This window comes from Athene noctua, chromosome 6 (assembly GCF_965140245.1).
Source record: "Athene noctua chromosome 6, bAthNoc1.hap1.1, whole genome shotgun sequence".
NCBI classification, from domain to species: Eukaryota; Metazoa; Chordata; class Aves; order Strigiformes; family Strigidae; genus Athene; species Athene noctua.
The window spans coordinates 49,578,837-49,593,291 of record NC_134042.1 but is presented as its reverse complement, the minus strand read 5'-3'; the positions used below and the strand labels follow the sequence as shown (position 1 = coordinate 49,593,291).

Sequence of the window (14,455 nt, the reverse complement as noted above, 5' to 3'; positions counted from 1 at the left end):
TGCTGCTGCCCACACTCATCCCCTCACAGACCCACGGGCCTTCTGTCCTGGCTCTGGCTGTGTAAAATGGCTCTGGGTTCTGTACCTACAGGCTGTGGCTGCTCCTTAATCCAGAAACTACTAGCAAAACCAAATCCTTGCTCATTCGGTTACTGCAGTTTATAATTCAGCTGTAGTCTACCAACTTTTCTCGTTGATGTCTTCCAAGCTCCAGAATGGCCTAAACGCGGGGGGAGCTGCCTCTGACAGGAATCCCTGGATGAGGAGAGGGGCTGTGGGAGGCTCGGCCAGGCTGTTCATCATGCCAGACACTGTGTCACACGGGTATACGTACATGTATACACAGGTACAGACACCTATAGATCAATATGGACACACACTTTTTACAGCATCCCAGAATCATCTGGGTTGGAAAAGCCCTTGCAGCTCCTCCAGCCCAACCATGACCCTCCCCCTGACCGTTCCCAACTCCCCCAGATCCCTCAGCGCTGGCTCAGCCCGACTCTTCAACCCCTCCAGGGATCCCGGGGACTCCCCCCTGCCCTGGGCAGCCCATTCCAACGCCCAACAGCCCCTTCTGCACAGAAATCCTTCCTCAGAGCCAGCCTGACCCTGCCCTGGGCAGCTTGAGGCCATTCCCTCGGGGCCTGGCGCTGGGGCCTTGGCTCCAGAGACTCATCCCCCCTCTCTGCCCCCTCCTGGCAGGGAGTTGCAGAGGGCCAGGAGGTCTCCCCTCAGCCTCCTCTTCTCCAGACTGAACCCCCCCAGTTCCCCCAGCCGCTCCCCAGCAGACCTGTGCTCCAGACCCTGCCCCAGCTCCGTTGCCCTTCTCTGGCCACGCTCGAGTCATTCAATGGTCTTTTTGGGGTGAGGGGCCCAAAACTGAACCCAGGAATCGAGGGGCGGCCTCACCAGTGCCGAGCCCAGGGCTCAGATCCCTTCCCTGTCCCTGCTGGCCACGCCAGTGCTGACACAAGCCAGGATGCCATTGGCCTTCTCGGCCACCCGGGCACACTGCTGGCTCCCGCTCAGCCGGCTGTCAATCACCCCCCAGGTCCCTCTCAGGAGCGGGCCGGGCGGGCTGTCGGCAGCGGTAGCAATGCGCATGCGCGGTGGCTGCAGGGGCACGGTGACGCCCTCCGCGGCGGCAGGGGGCGCTGCGGGGCGGGCGGGCGGGCGCGGGCGCGCGCGGGGGGCGGGGCGGGGCGGGCGCGCGGCCCTGCCCCCGGCGGCCATGGCCCTTCCCGGCATTCCCTATGAGCGGCGGCTGCTCATCATGGCGGACCCGAGAGACAAGGCGCTGCAGGACTACCGCAAGAAGCTGCTGGAGCATAAAGAGATCGACGGCCGCCTCAAGGAGTGTGAGAACTGGCCCGCGGGGTTATTGCTCTCGTCGTCGTTGTGGGGGTTGTCGCCGCTGAGCGCTCGGAGAACCCTGAGGGAGACGGTGGCCGCCGTGTCGCTGCCCGCGCTTCGTCATGGGCCTGGCCGGACGCTGCCGGTCGCGGCGGCAGGGCCTTGAGTCGCGGCTCCCCTTGTCAGCGCCGCGGCTGTCTTGTCTTTCCTCTTGAGAGAGCCCCGCGGGGCTGCCCGGGCCCTGGGGACCCCCCCTTGCCTTGGGGTGGGCGAGGGGGTCGGGCCCTGCCGCCTGCAAGGCGCGCCGGGCAGTTCTTTTTCCTCAGCCTTTTTCCCCGTAAGGTTTTTCTGTCAGTATTTTATTTTCCTGTTGCCGCTGTCCTCTGTTACGTCGTTCTGGCAGTAGCGCGGCTTCCTATACAAACGTCAGTGCTGTACAGGCGCACTAATACCTTTGGATTCGATGTTTTTGCGGTGGGGTTTTTAGACTCCTTCTGCAGTGCATTTTTGTTAATAAGAGGCGTCGCTGTGTTGAGGGTGTGCGGGCCCTGGAGTTGTTGAGCAGGGGCTCAGCTGTGCTTGCAGGAGGGTGTGCGGATCTCCCACGGTTTAACTCCAGCCGCTGCTTTCCTGCTGTAAAATGGCCTGCTCCTGAGTTAATGTTGGATTGAATATTAGAAAAATCTTGTGGGTTTTTTTTTTCCTTTTCTAGTAAGGGAACAGCTGAAAGAGCTCACCAAGCAATATGAAAAATCAGAAAATGATCTCAAGGCCTTGCAGAGTGTTGGGCAGGTACGTAAGAGAAATGAGTTCATAGCAGCCTGTGGTGGTGGTTGACAGTGAACTTGCCTGGCAGTAGCATTTAAGTTTATTTTTGGTATCGAGGAAGAGTAGGTGGGAATGGTACAGCTAACAGGAACCGGGCCTCACCACCAGCAACAGACACACCAGCATGTGGGTTAGAGAGGTTTTCTGTGTTTGTCCTGGCTGGCAGAGATGTGTTAAAGGAAATAAAAGTGCTGGCAAACAGCATGAAACACCAGAGTTTTGAAGCTGACAGCCATTTTCCATGTTACATTTACATTTCTTTGTTACATTACATGTGATATTAACACGTTAAATGTTGTTTTGCAATGGTAATTTATCTGCTAATACTGCATTTTATTATTTTGCAGATTGTTGGCGAGGTTCTTAAACAGCTAACAGAAGAGAAATGTAAGTATGTTGGACTGTTATGTTCTTTGAGATCTTGAAAATAAGATTTTGTAGTTAAAATCTGGCTAAAGATTTGGAGGAGTAAAGAATTTAGAGTATTGGTGATCTGAGTACTGGCGGAATAATATACCGGATAGTTCAGAAGCATAATTGAAATCAGTCAATCAAGTAATTTTGATTTTTTTGCTTTGATCTTCTCTCTCCAGTCATTGTGAAGGCTACAAATGGACCAAGATACGTGGTTGGCTGTCGTCGTCAGGTAGCTGATCTCTGTGAAAATTCACTAAAAGTTTGCTTTGATCTTGAGTATTGGTGTTGCTTTTTATAAACTGGGCCCTTAGCAGGATTAAGCATTTTCTTCTTTAAGGTGTACACAACTATTTTATACTGGTATCTGCCCACCCCCTCCCTTCGTAGCTGGTAGTAGTGTAACGAGTAAAGACACAGGGGTCCACAACATTCCTGGAACCTTGTATGGGTTTTATTCTTTTCGTTGAGTTGAAGCTCTGTCTTTCTGCCTGATTTTCAACTCTGAAAATTTGTCATCGCTATGAAAGTGAATCAGCTGTGTAGGGTCTCCGTTGCTATGTTGTAAACATGAGATTACTGTCATAGTGTTGAGCTTTAGAGTTAGTTATGTATCTTTATGTATTTTTTTTTCTAATGCTTTTACTCTAATAAGTAATGGTGGTAGGCAAGGCCCTTGTTCTAAACACTCTGAGGGATTTTTATTTGTCCATATTATCTTAAAAAAAGTGTTGTCACTTCTGTTTTACAAGACAACAGCTTTTTTACCTACACCAAAATCTTCAGAACTTAGTTTAATACAGAACCTTGCTTACATCATAATCCATCTTTTGCTATAGTCAGCCAGAAGGAGGTACTCTGCGTTTTATTTTTATACAAAAGTATAAGGGATGTAATGCAGACATGGTTTAAAAACTGCTTGTTGGTTAATTGAGCACTGAATGTGACCCACTTCAGGCACTAAACCCCGTAGATCAGGCTGTTCCTTACGAAAGCTGCCTATGAAGTAGGAACCACAATACTTAGTGAAAGTGTTCTGCAGCTGCAGAGCCATTGGGGGAGCAAAAGTAAATCTCTAGTTAGATTTCATAACACTCATCCCTGACTTTAAGAAATGGAAGCAAAGAATAATATTTATAAAATGTGAGACTGTAAAGTATCTCTGGGCAGGGAATAGTGACCCCAGGGAAGGATCGTGTATCCTGAGAAGGCAGCAGCACTTTACTTAGTTATTTTAATGCACAAATAAGTGTAAGATCTTTTAACAGTTTTGGCGTCTCAGTGCATCTTGAAGGGATTCCTTTATGGTGGAGAAAGAACTGCAGTTGAGCTTGTAACACATCACGTTTGTAGTGTGTTCTCCTATCTTACGGAAGTTGTGAAAAATACTCCTTCAGTGAAAGGAGCACAGGGGTGGTATTCTTGTTAGAGGTGCTTTTCTTTTGTCTTTCTGAAGAGAAACTGATGCGGATTACAGACATTTAAACTCTTACCGATTCTGTGGAAACAAAATGTGTTCGCAGGACAAACGTGCGAATGTTTTGCAGTACCCAGAACCTCTGGATTAGCTTAAGGTTTGTACGTGGATGTTACATTGAAGAACAATGTAATGGAACTCCAACATACAAAAGTTAACCAACTCTGTTTAGATGATTCAACCATAATGGCATTGTGGTGGTTGCAGGAGCCAAGAGGCAACAAGCAAGTGGCAGAGCGGGGACCCTGCTGTACTCTGAAGAACTGAAAAAGAAGTGGGGCAGGAGGGGTTTCTATTTGTCAGAGAAATTCCTGCTGAAGGCCCACAATTAACAATACTTAGCAGTAAGCAGGGAGCAAAACTCACGCACCAAGTATTTTCACATGGTGTTGGCTCTGTCAATGGACTGTATTTTTCAGTAAGGATGGATATTTCCTCCTCCTTTTTGAGACAAACTGTTTGGGAAGTGTTAATTTGTGTAGTGTATGCTCAGATATCCATGACTTTCCCCGAGCATACCGATGCGATATGCTTTTGTTTGCATAAAACATCTGTGAGAATTGCTAATATTGAAATGCTCTTTAAATACATCATTATAAGCTTCATCCCTTTCAAGGCGTTATGGGGCACACTCACTATTTTCTTTCACCAGAATGATCAAAATATTTTTTTTGTAAGATAAGTATACTTAATTCAGCTTTGGGACACATGAGGTAGTCTTGAAGTTCTGTGCTGAAACAGATGAATGCTAAGGAATAGGTTGTGCTTCGATGAGCCTGACATTGTAGCATGTACTTTCAAGTTTATTCTTCGGTAAAAACACTCTTTGATCTTAAAAGATCCTTGATTTGGTACCAGAGATTAAAAAAAACATAAGCGTAAAAAAAATTCCATGATTGTCTTTCAAAATGTCAAAATATTAAGGCAAATAATTTCCCATATGGAGTGTTTCACAGACTAGAAGAACTGGCTTTTGATCAAAGTCCTGTGCTGAGGAAGGGGAGTGACACTGTTTAAATCGAAACCAAATTACTTCCCTGTCTGAAGTGCATTTCCTAAGGAATTCAAGGTCAAGTCGTATCTCTTTATTTTCTTCCCACTTAAATCTGTTGGGCAATGTGGAATCTGATAGAATTTCCAGCTTTTACAGATCTCTTAAGATTAGGCAGCTGGAAAGAGGTGGTATTGGCTGTCAGTAAAGCTCAGAATAAATAGCTTTCATGTTCTTCACATGTGGATTAAGTACCTTTTTTTTAAAAAAAAAAAAAAAGAAATTGGAGTGGCAAGGTAATTCTGTGATCGTTGTTCGAGGTTGTGTTGTGTTAGAGGTGAAACTGCTCTCCTAGACCAGGTTTCTTAAAAACAAGGTGAGAAATGCAAGTTAGTTGTTTTAATCCCCGCAGAATTTAGCAGGAGGAACTGGAATAGGACCGCTAATATGGTTAAAATTCTCATAAAAATGGGGTAAGCAGACAAAAACTGCTGAGGCAGATGAGGTAAATGATAGCAAGAGAGTAACAACTAGAGCTGCTGACTTTGAAGATGGGGTATAACTGGATGTGTGAAAATGTGCGAATGATGGCAGGCTTGGAGAAAAATAGATTAGGAACATCTGTTCACCATTTCTGTCAGTCCAGAAGTGAGAAAGCCATGGAGTAGAAGGGTGGAAAGGTGGGACTGAAGTGGGCAGGCTGTTCCCCGCATCCTCAGAGGAGGATTGCTTCCTTTTTTGGGACCAGTTGGTTCTGCCCTGTGTCAAGCTGAGGGGAGGGCTAGATCTCTCACTATTCCAGTCAGATGGAGAGCAGTAAAAAAAAAAATTTACAGTCTAGAAAGCTGTATTTATTTTCAAAAGTGGTAGAGGTAAGTTAATGACTTGCTGTTCAGGATCTATTTCAACATTAAGAAAAAATTCTTGCCTTGGTCTGGTTTAGCTTTGCTGGCGTCCAGTTGTGACAGCCATCAGGTTCATTGGTCTAGGCCAGCTCCTGGATCGTTTCTCCTCAAGATCATGTTCCCATGAAACAGTGGGCCAGCTTTTTACCAGTTTAAGCGTTCCCAAAAATGGTGGTGACAGGAACACAGTGTTTACTAAACAAGCTGCTTGGCTTGTGGCTCAGGAGCCTTGTTTTCTTCTTGTGTGTGATTGAGCAAAGAGTGCAAGCTACAGTAAACATCTTGGCTAAAACCAGACATTGTTTTGGAGTGTGGCTCTAACAGAAATGCCTTCTTTGTGACTAGCTTGACAAGAGTAAGCTGAAACCGGGGACAAGAGTTGCTCTGGATATGACCACTCTGACGATTATGAGGTAGGTTTTAGCTCTACAGCTGCTCTTCTGCTCCTCGTATAAAGGGGGGAAAACAGTGATCTGAATAGGTTACACAAAGGTTTGAATCATCAGTTCTGTAATACTGTGTAAATGTTTTCTGCAAAGCAGTGCTTTAATAAAGACAATTACTTTGTGGGAAGGCTTGGTGTCTGTTATATAAGATTTTTTGAAAAGTTTGTCAGTCTTTAATAAAAGAATTCATTTACAACTCAGCATTTTAGCAGTTTTTTAAGCTTTTGTTTGGTTTAAACCTTGAAGAAGTTTGCTAGGTTTGAAGTTTATTCTGTTTTTTCAACGAACGTACTTATCAAGGTGGGAGAAGAAGAAATAACTTTCATACTCGCTGTAACACTTATTGCAGTGACTTTACAAATGTGTCTGCACGATGACAAATGTCTACTCTTAACTCTTTATTCCAGATATTTGCCAAGGGAAGTAGATCCGTTGGTTTATAATATGTCTCATGAAGATCCAGGGGATGTTTCGTATTCTGAGATTGGAGGGTTGTCGGAACAAATCAGAGAGCTGCGAGAGGTATCCAGTATCTCAAAAACATTTAATCAAATTCTGGGATGTGTTCTGAGTGAAGTTTTTCAATACAAAAACGTCTTACTGATGTTTGTCCTAAACTGTCATGAGATGGGCTGTTAAAGGATCCTATGAGCTTTCCATGTTTCATTAACTTAGACCACATTTTCCTAGACTAGAAGAGAATTTCTGAATTTAAATTCTGAATTTAAATGTTTTCCAGCTTTGTAATTGTGGCAAACAGCAGTGTGATCGCGGGGTGCTGATGCGCTCACACTGAAGTAATCCTCTTAGTTTGGGCATCAGTGCTGCAGGCTGTGCTAGCCTGCCCAGGAATGTGGGTGTTCGAAGACGAGCTTGTGCTGCTGGGAGCCCGCTGACTGCAACAGAGATTGTTTGTGTGCTGCACACACACCTTGGTGGTAGCAGAAAAAGATTATTCTAAACACCAAAACCTGATTCTCAAATGGGTTATATCTTATCGCTGCTGTTACAGATGCTTGGGTTGAGATGAAAATGAAGAAAAACCTCTAAAGAAGAGGGTTTGAAGGATCTCTTTAGGCTAAGCGAGTGCCACAAAGTCAGTGGGAGAGCATAGTTAAAATTGACAACCAGCAAACCAAACTTGAATTTTGCACAAAACCTACTAGAATCGCTCTGGGTGGTGGTATTATGGCAGTAGCAAAACATGGTTTGAGTGAAGAGAGTTGAGAGAAACAAGCTGCTGTTCAGGCTTCAGCTCCACAAGGGCAGGGCTGTGGATCGATCCACTAGATCAGTGTGCCGTTTTTTTACTCAACTGTTTCTTGTACAAAATACGCTGCACAGAAAAATAGAAGTACAGGTATCTGCAAAACAGGTTGGCAAGTGTCCCATTAGCTTCCTGGGATTGCTCATCTATTATAAAACTCAAACAGAGGCTCCACTTGTTTGTCTGTGTCTTCACAGGTAATAGAATTGCCGCTTACAAACCCAGAATTATTCCAGCGTGTGGGAATTATACCTCCAAAAGGCTGCTTGCTCTACGGCCCCCCTGGTGAGTCTCATGAAAGGCTAATGAATTGCTTAGTTGTGCACTCAAACTGTGACAATACCCTTGTTTGTTTCTTTTTTTTTTTCTTTTTTTTCTTTTTTCAGTTGCTACAGTGCATTGTTGGGTTACTAGTTAAACAGCTTGAATCTCTTTGTCCAGGTACAGGGAAAACTCTTCTGGCCAGAGCTGTTGCAAGCCAGCTGGACTGCAACTTCCTAAAGGTAATGTAATTTTATTCTTTGACTCACGCACACACTTAATCCGTTTGCACTCCAGCCTCTTCATTCACGTGTCTTTTTGTCTTTCAAAAGGTGGTGTCGAGTTCGATAGTCGACAAGTATATTGGTGAGAGCGCTCGGCTGATCAGAGAAATGTTCAATTATGCCCGAGATCATCAGCCATGTATCATTTTCATGGATGAGATAGATGCTATTGGTAAGGCTAATGCCTGGAGGGAGGCTAGAATCTCCTTTTAACGCTGAAATGAGCTATAAAGCCACAGTCTGCCTTCTCAAAAGGGAGTGTGCATGATGTTTGTTCGGAATAAACATAACAAGACAAGTAGTTCAGCTTCCTCCTGGAGCTGTTGCAGCTAGCTGAGAGCCATACCCGTTCAGATCTGCCTTGGATATCTCTGACTAGATGAAAAAGCATTTTGAAATTGTGTATGTTTAAACGTTAAAAACCACCCCTCCTTTCCCTTCTCCCCCCCAGTTTAAAATGTCTTCAGATTTAGTATCATCGAGGCAAAAATAAAGTGCTATAACTTAGGAGTTTGGTATCCTGCAGGTGGTCGCCGTTTTTCTGAAGGCACCTCAGCTGATAGAGAAATCCAGAGGACTCTGATGGAGGTGAGTGTCTAATCCCTGACTAGGTACCGTACAGTCCACATTAAATAATAATACAGATGTGAATTGTTACACTGTGATCTGGCTTGACAGAACTTTTGCTGAGGTAATAACCATAAGCTAAAAGTGAACTAGATGCTGCTTTTACAGAAGACAGCTGCACATCCTGATAACCCAGCCAGGAATTCAACTTTGCGACTAATTGAAAGAATCTTTAAAATTGCTAAAATAATTTTCTCTTCTTACTGTGACTTGACTTTGCATCTTATGGATAAGATGCTTAATGCATCTTCTTTGACGGTTTGGAGGGCCCCTGTTTCCTCAAGAAGGGAAAGCAGAGCTTGTCTCTCTTAGTCCAAAAATGCTTAACTCTGGAAAATTTTAGAAGTGTTACAGTTTGAATTTTTAAAACTAGAAGTAGTTGCATTTTGTTGTTTCTGTACTAATTGCTTTGGTAAACTGGGTTGTGTGAAGAGAATTTTAAAAGCACTGGTGACAATTAAGAATTCTGAAGTTAACGGGAAACTTTGTTGGCCTATGTTTGCAAACAGTTTGCCCAGTTCAAAAGAATGTGTCAGCCTTACATAAAGAATTAAATCACCGTGATCAAAGAGCAAGGACCTTGAATCTTCACAATGAAATGTCTTCGTATGTGTGTATTAGTATTCTAGAGGCTGTTCTCCGAGTCTAATTTGAATGTCCCAGACTTGGTGCAATACACTCAAAATGTGTCAGCCAAGCATTGGCTCCTTTTGTACTTGCACTGTTTTTATTGCCTTAATATTTCAGCCAAGTCTTTCACATTTGAGCTCTGCTTTGCTCAAGATCTTTTTCTTTGGGCAAAGCATTTTCAGTAACTCTTCCAAGCTCTTCTTTATTGCTCATAGAATATGCAGGGCGTTTGTGGCCTTTCATGTAGGTTTTTTTTATTTTTAATTTATTTATCTTTACTGCTTTTACATCTTGATGAAAATACTTACACAGACACTTAAGTGCAGTAGATCACACTAGGAAGGTTTTGGGTTGTTTAAAAATAAACTTCTGTTTTCTATTAGTTACTGAATCAGATGGATGGATTCGATACTCTGCACAGAGTTAAAATGATCATGGCTACTAACAGACCAGACACGCTGGATCCCGCACTTCTGCGGCCTGGAAGACTGGATAGAAAAATCCGTGAGTTACTACTTCACAGTGGCTGGAAGCAGGGTATTCTCCATAAGAGTGGTGGTTTTCTGCTTTTATTAAAGCTGTAATTCTTTTCTAGATATTGATTTACCAAATGAACAAGCCAGATTAGATATTTTGAAGATTCATGCAGGTCCTATCACTAAACATGGTGAAATAGGTAAGTGGGAAGCTATCTGGATATCTTTCCTTCTTCTGTGTGTAAAAATGAGAAGAGGGTGAGTTGTTACGGTGACTCGACCCTTCTAATTCTTACCCTTACACTGGCCACGTGATTTCCCCTTGGAATTCTACTTCTTTTGTTGTTTGGTTTTGTGGATTTTTTTTTTTAATGTATCCTGATTGAATTGTTGCTAAGCCTTCCTTTGCAAAGGAAAACAGAATTGGAGCACAGTTGTAAACTGGAAAATCAACATGATTCTTATCCAGTATTTTCGAAAGGAATAGCTCAGTGCAAGTAAACAGCATTTTTGTTACACATTCCCCCCCCCCCCCCCCCCGAAGGAAAACTTATTACTTCAGAAGTCTGAAAAACAATGAAGAATCTTGAGAAGTCATAGAGAAACTTACTTTGGAGTTTGGAGATGGTGTGATGAAAACCTTATTGTGTGAAACAAAGCTTGTCTTTGGTTAGTGCTCTGCCCAGAGCGTAAGGGGCAGAAGTATCTATCCGATAGGAAGGTTTATTTAACGACTGTGTTACTCTGAGCTGACCAGAGTCTTAGTTTCGCAGTGACCCTTCAGAGCTTTCCTCAAGAAAGCGAATTGTGATTTGCCTTTAAAACGATGTCAGCTGCCTTTTTATTTATTTCAGTACAGCCCTGCAGACCCTGCCTGCTTGTTCCCCGCCTCTCTGCTGACACGAGCTATTCCTGCAGCCAGGCAGCACGATCTGGGTGGTGGAACTGATCTCGTTCACCATCTGGCTGCGTAAACAGCTGCAGCTCAGCAGAGGGGGAGGCTGGGGGAGAGCGAGAGGGAGGAGGGCTGCCTTTCTTAGCAGTGTTGGCTTAACACTTGCATTATGCTTGCAACAATAGTCTGAGATAGAGAGGAAGCTCCAAAGCAAATCATGAACCTGAGGTAAAGTACTTCATCCTTTTTCCCATATCTTCGGGCACTGGAGTGGAAGCAGGGTAGGATCGTTCCCTTACACCGTTCAGCAAGGTGAGATGTCAGATGGGCACTAGCTAAATTTCTGAGCATGATGTGGGAAGGCTGCGATGCTCGGCTCTGAGATCCTGAAAGGAAGGCCAGAACGTATCGGCAAGGTGGGGTGTGAATTGTGTTAAAATCCAAAGATAACGACCGGTTTCAGGTTCCAGCATGAGATTCTCCTGCTCTAGTGCTGGTGTCTGCTGAAGACTCTGAACTTACAGACCTTGCAGTGTTGGACACTGCTTGGTCCCCTCGCTTACTGTTTCTTCACTTTTCAATTATTGGGATGACTTGTTCGTAGGACACTGCTACATGGAATTAAAATACAGTTAAAGAATTTCTAATCTCTAGGGGGCTTTGAATTCTTAAGATGATAATGTTTAGTTCAAATGTTTTGAATTTCATATGGCAGGTGAACTGGTTTGAAAAATTCTGCAGAAAGTTGATCTTTTTTTAATAACAGCCTTGCTAAAATCAGAACTTGCTGGAGGCTCAACAGACCCAGTGTTTTAGAAATTGATTTTAGAAGCTATAACCATAGCCACTTTTTTAGTAAATATATGTGCATAAATTATCAGGCTTAATGTATCAAGACATTAGATGCCTTTAGTAGATGCAGTTGTTATAAGCGGAAAGGGACTGAGTTATGATCACTTGGAGATAAGTTTTCTGGTTCTTTACATCTTTTAAATAAGAACATCGTCTTGATGTAGCTTTTCTTGCATTTCATGTTGATGCCTGTAACCACAAGTTAGTAACTTTGGGATTTAATTATATAATACAAGCTTTTGGCTGCAATACATTTCTGTTTTAATACAGCTGATGATTATTTGCACTGAAATCAAAGTCTTTCTTTGTCAGCTGAATATGTATTTTGTTGGCATCCATAACGGGAAGTGTGAATTTATTTCTAATTGGCATTCATGTTTTATGAATAGATTATGAAGCAATTGTGAAGCTTTCAGATGGCTTTAACGGAGCAGACTTGAGAAACGTCTGTACTGAAGCAGGTATTTTCTTAACTCTTAATTTTGATGTGCTAAGTCTTGGTTAGTGCTGAATGCTAGAGCTGTTTCTCCGATAGTTCTGCCAATGGATGAAAATCGGGAGGCTAAAAATGTTCTGCCGGAACACAGCGCTTGTTCACTGCTGCTCACTTTTTTTTTTCCCCTTTTTTAAGGGCTAGGTAGCATTTATTTAATGGAAATGCCAGCATCTGGACAGTACCAAAATGCCAAAACAGTTGCATATTTCACAACATGTCACATGTGGGGACTGCTAAGCGTAAACAGCAGCCTGGTGATACGCCCTGAAGCTTTGATGGAACAACTTGAACAAAATCCCTCTTCTTTCTTCCAAGTTTCCTTATGACCTGTACAGTCACGCAGAGCTTGATTCTTTCCATCCTCTCTCTGAGGTTAGAGACAAGTCTCTTGCTCAGCCTGCAGATAAACCAGCATGGCGTCACACCAGTCCAGCGGGTACCTGCAGATCTGCCACCAGTTAGGAGCAGCAGCGCTGCATTCATGTGACGTTACACTTGCTCATATCCCAGGCCATGCACAGGCTGGATCCGCTGGAGTTGGGTGGATTTGGGCACTGTCCTGTGACACCCGAGGTATAACAGATCTCAGCGGTTCAGCTTCAGCATGATGGGAAAAAACCAGCTGTAGCTTTTCTGACCTGGAGCTGGCCTCTAACCACTTGTTGGCTGAGTATCACATCGTCTCATAAGAACTAGATACAGGCCAGAAACAGCCATTTTTCTCCTTTTTGCAGAGAATTCAAGTCTTTTAGTACCTGGATGACCGGAGAGTTAATGCTATTTTACGCTTTCATTGTACGTGTAGGGTTTGCCTGCACGGTCAGGCTGAGTAACGCAGTAAATAACATACTCCTAGTTTAAAACAAGTCATACATTAGCGATGGCCCTAGTTCAGAAAGGTGACCTCGCTGAAGTTTTTCCTCCTCTTCCCAACATCTAAGACCTGCATGTGAACATATACATGCAGACAGCATAGCGTGGATATGTTTTCACTTTAATTTGAGTGAACCTTTACGTGCTGTCTTCTCTACCGCTCCTCCAAGGAGCACCAACTTATTCTTGCTGTTAAATTATTCTTCACAGGTATGTTTGCGATCCGTGCCGATCATGACTTTGTAGTCCAGGAAGACTTCATGAAAGCTGTTAGAAAAGTGGCTGATTCTAAGAAGCTGGAGTCCAAGCTTGACTACAAACCTGTTTAAATTAACCATGTAATTTGTGGTTGGCTGCACACATCATAGTGGGTTACTGTATAAAAAGAGAGAAATAATGTACTTCTTGATTATTATTGTGTTTGTGTAAGATTTAGCTAGTAATTTGGTAACACTGGCTGGAAGTTGCCCACAGAAGTGTTTTCTGTATAATTCTGAAATACAAAATTGATTACAGCCCAGGTTAAGTAAAATGTGTGGAAATGTGTTCTCTTAGCAATTACGGTGTGAGTTTATACATGTCCTTGAATGAGTTAGCAGGCTAAGAAAGTCAGTTTGTTTCTTGACTTTTTTTATATGAGTAAATTTCCTTTCCCCAAACAGTTTATGAATAAAAGTTGTTTAAATCTGCTTATCCTGGTGTTCCTTCTCTGTAACTCTTGAAGAGAGTTAAATTACGTGTCTTTAGCCTTTGAAGAGCAACTTTTCTCTGGTGTAGGGAGTGCATTGGGGTCTTATGCCTTAGGTACCAATGGGAGGCAACCCTTCCCTTGGACAGAGGAGGGATGAGTGGTGGTTAGTCCTTTGCTGCTGGGGTCTGGGTGCTGGGGTTTAGCTAAGCTAGCATTTAATTATTGTAAGAAGTAAACAAGTCTTTTAAAATATTTGCTGTTTTCCCTTATGCTAGGATAACTCCTATCCTTAAAGCCAGTTGCAGACAAAAGCATCTGAGTGGAGGTGGAAAAACTGATAGCAGTTTGATAACTCAGTTTTGATTTCCGCTTTTGGGGTGGTGAGGAAGATGCTCAAGATGGATTTCCTTTCTAAGGTCCCCTTTCAGCTGCTCTATGTAGACAGGAATTGATCGAGATCATTTGACCCCGTGCCGCTTTAGACACATGAGGTGGTGTACCTGATACTTCTGGAGCTCTGAACATGGCTTTGCGTGGGCCTCAGGAGGTTGGAATTTGGATGCATGGGGGTTGCCTGGGAGCTGATGGCTGTGGCTATTTGAGTAATTGCTGAAACAGCAATTAAAAGGTGGAGGTGAAGATGTTGGTGTTCCTAGGGGCATCTGTCACTACGCCTTATTTTTGTT

At 43.6% G+C, this 14,455-nt stretch overlaps 1 protein-coding gene across 1 annotated transcript; it reads left to right on the top strand.

Moving 5' to 3' along the window:
- Positions 1-1,225: 1,225 nt before the first annotated feature.
- Positions 1,226-13,771, top strand: PSMC6 (proteasome 26S subunit, ATPase 6). Its single transcript, XM_074908941.1, has 14 exons — positions 1,226-1,361; positions 2,069-2,148; positions 2,532-2,571; positions 2,778-2,830; positions 6,317-6,384; positions 6,825-6,939; positions 7,882-7,969; positions 8,126-8,187; positions 8,278-8,401; positions 8,756-8,817; positions 9,870-9,990; positions 10,082-10,162; positions 12,099-12,170; positions 13,289-13,771. Exons 1-14 carry the CDS (start codon positions 1,235-1,237, stop codon positions 13,405-13,407), a joined length of 1,212 nt encoding a protein of 403 aa, XP_074765042.1. The 5' UTR covers positions 1,226-1,234; the 3' UTR covers positions 13,408-13,771.
- Positions 13,772-14,455: the final 684 nt, after the last annotated feature.

Coding starts and splice junctions, on each gene's coding strand:
- PSMC6 (XM_074908941.1), top strand. CDS start 1,235: ATGGCCCTTCCCGGCATTCCCTATGAGCGGCGGCTGCTCATCATGGCG. Junction 1,362..2,068: donor CGACGGCCGCCTCAAGGAGT/GTGAGAACTGGC, acceptor TTCCTTTTCTAG/TAAGGGAACAGCTGAAAGAG. Junction 10,163..12,098: donor CACTAAACATGGTGAAATAG/GTAAGTGGGAAG, acceptor TTTTATGAATAG/ATTATGAAGCAATTGTGAAG.